This window comes from Danio rerio, chromosome 16 (assembly GCF_049306965.1).
Source record: "Danio rerio strain Tuebingen ecotype United States chromosome 16, GRCz12tu, whole genome shotgun sequence".
Taxonomy (NCBI): Eukaryota; Metazoa; Chordata; class Actinopteri; order Cypriniformes; family Danionidae; genus Danio; species Danio rerio.
This window is the reverse complement of record NC_133191.1, coordinates 24,680,001-24,681,419: the sequence shown is the minus strand read 5'-3', so window position 1 is coordinate 24,681,419 and position 1,419 is coordinate 24,680,001. Positions and strand designations below refer to the sequence as shown.

General features: G+C 35.0%; 1 protein-coding gene across 1 annotated transcript in view; it reads right to left on the bottom strand.

Annotated features, from left to right (window-relative positions):
- Positions 1 to 996: 996 nt before the first annotated feature.
- krtcap2 (keratinocyte associated protein 2) overlaps positions 997 to 1,419 on the bottom strand; it is a 5,739-nt gene continuing 5,316 nt past the window's right edge. Inside the window, 1 exon segment of the mRNA NM_001045362.1 lies at positions 997 to 1,342. Coding sequence (NP_001038827.1) covers positions 1,225 to 1,342 — 118 coding nt within the window. The 3' untranslated portion in view covers positions 997 to 1,224.

The following is a 1,419-nucleotide window of genomic DNA, read 5'->3' as shown; positions in this document are numbered from 1 at the left end:
TAACGGAGCCGGCTGGGTCACATGACTCACACATAGTAGGGAAAGTAATTGAAAAAGTTAGATCGATTATAGGTTCTGAATGTCGATTTTTCTTACTTTTTCCGATTAATCACCCAGCCCTAATCTATTAGACGCCTTTTAATCACAAAATTGCTTGGTGGGTAGTTGTCTAGAGTTAAACAAAACAACAACTCTGAAAACTACTGACGCCATTACAGCTAATTCACATAAAGACACAAATAAACAGAAGTAACAGCATCATGATATTGAGTGAAACAGCAGGTATGTGATCAGTCATGGCCAAAAAACAAACAAGGAATTCTCTGCTTTTGGTAGTTCATGCTAAACTTGGGTGGTCAGGGAAAGTGTAATGAATGCCTTATAAATGTATTTAGATTAGACTGACTTCATATGTGTATTCATCCATGTCTATTTGATGACTAGTTCTTTTTAAACTGTTGTAACATATTAACCTTGTTTAAGTCAAGATGTCCATGTTTGGATGTCTAAACACACAGAAAGTAAGAACGAATTCTGTGAATTTAGTGGTCATTCAGCATAGTGTCCATCTATACACATATTAAATAAAGAAACTAAAGAGAAGATGAAATACAAGAGCATGGCAGAAGACAATATTATCTTCTCTAACATGTATGGTCAGCTTCTTCCCAAACAGAGAATTTGCACGATTGCAAACTCAAAAGTGAAATTGAAAAAAAATCGACCATGCATTAAAATCATCCACTATATGAGAAGAGGCTCCCTAATCAGTCCTTTGTACGATTTGACAAGATTTGTATGTATTTTCATAGCAAAATCTGGATTTAAAACAAGTATTGCAATGAGATTAGAAAAAGCAGTCACAAAAGCAGTCATTTTACAGTTCAATTAATGCACTAACAAGTCCTAGAGAAACTGCCTGACGAATGTATTATTGGCTTATTAAAGAAAACTGACTTGATAACGATAATATCAATAATAACTACCAGACAGACAGATGATTCAATCAACTTTTAATAACAAACGCCTTAAACAAAAATATTTTGCGAACAGAACCAAAAACCAAACATCTGTGACTGGTTTGACAAAATTTGTTACACATTTTTAAGTTTGAATGGAATGAATAAAAAAAAGACAGTGTGCTGTTGGCAAACACATCAGATTGTGTAGCTTTAGCAGACAGTGCTGTGATGACTGTGATTGTGCTGGGATGGCTAAAGTGCTTCAATTCTTCCTTTTGCCCTTGCTGGTGGGTTTGGCTGGAATTGGAGCGGGTGCTGCCTGGTAAAGAGCTGCTGACACTTTATTGATGTAGTAAAGTGCGAAGACAGAGAAGATCAGGCTAAGAGACAAAACAAACAAAAAAGTGGATGCTAATTAACATTATGTTTATTTGTATAAAAAAGTAAAAGTAAATAG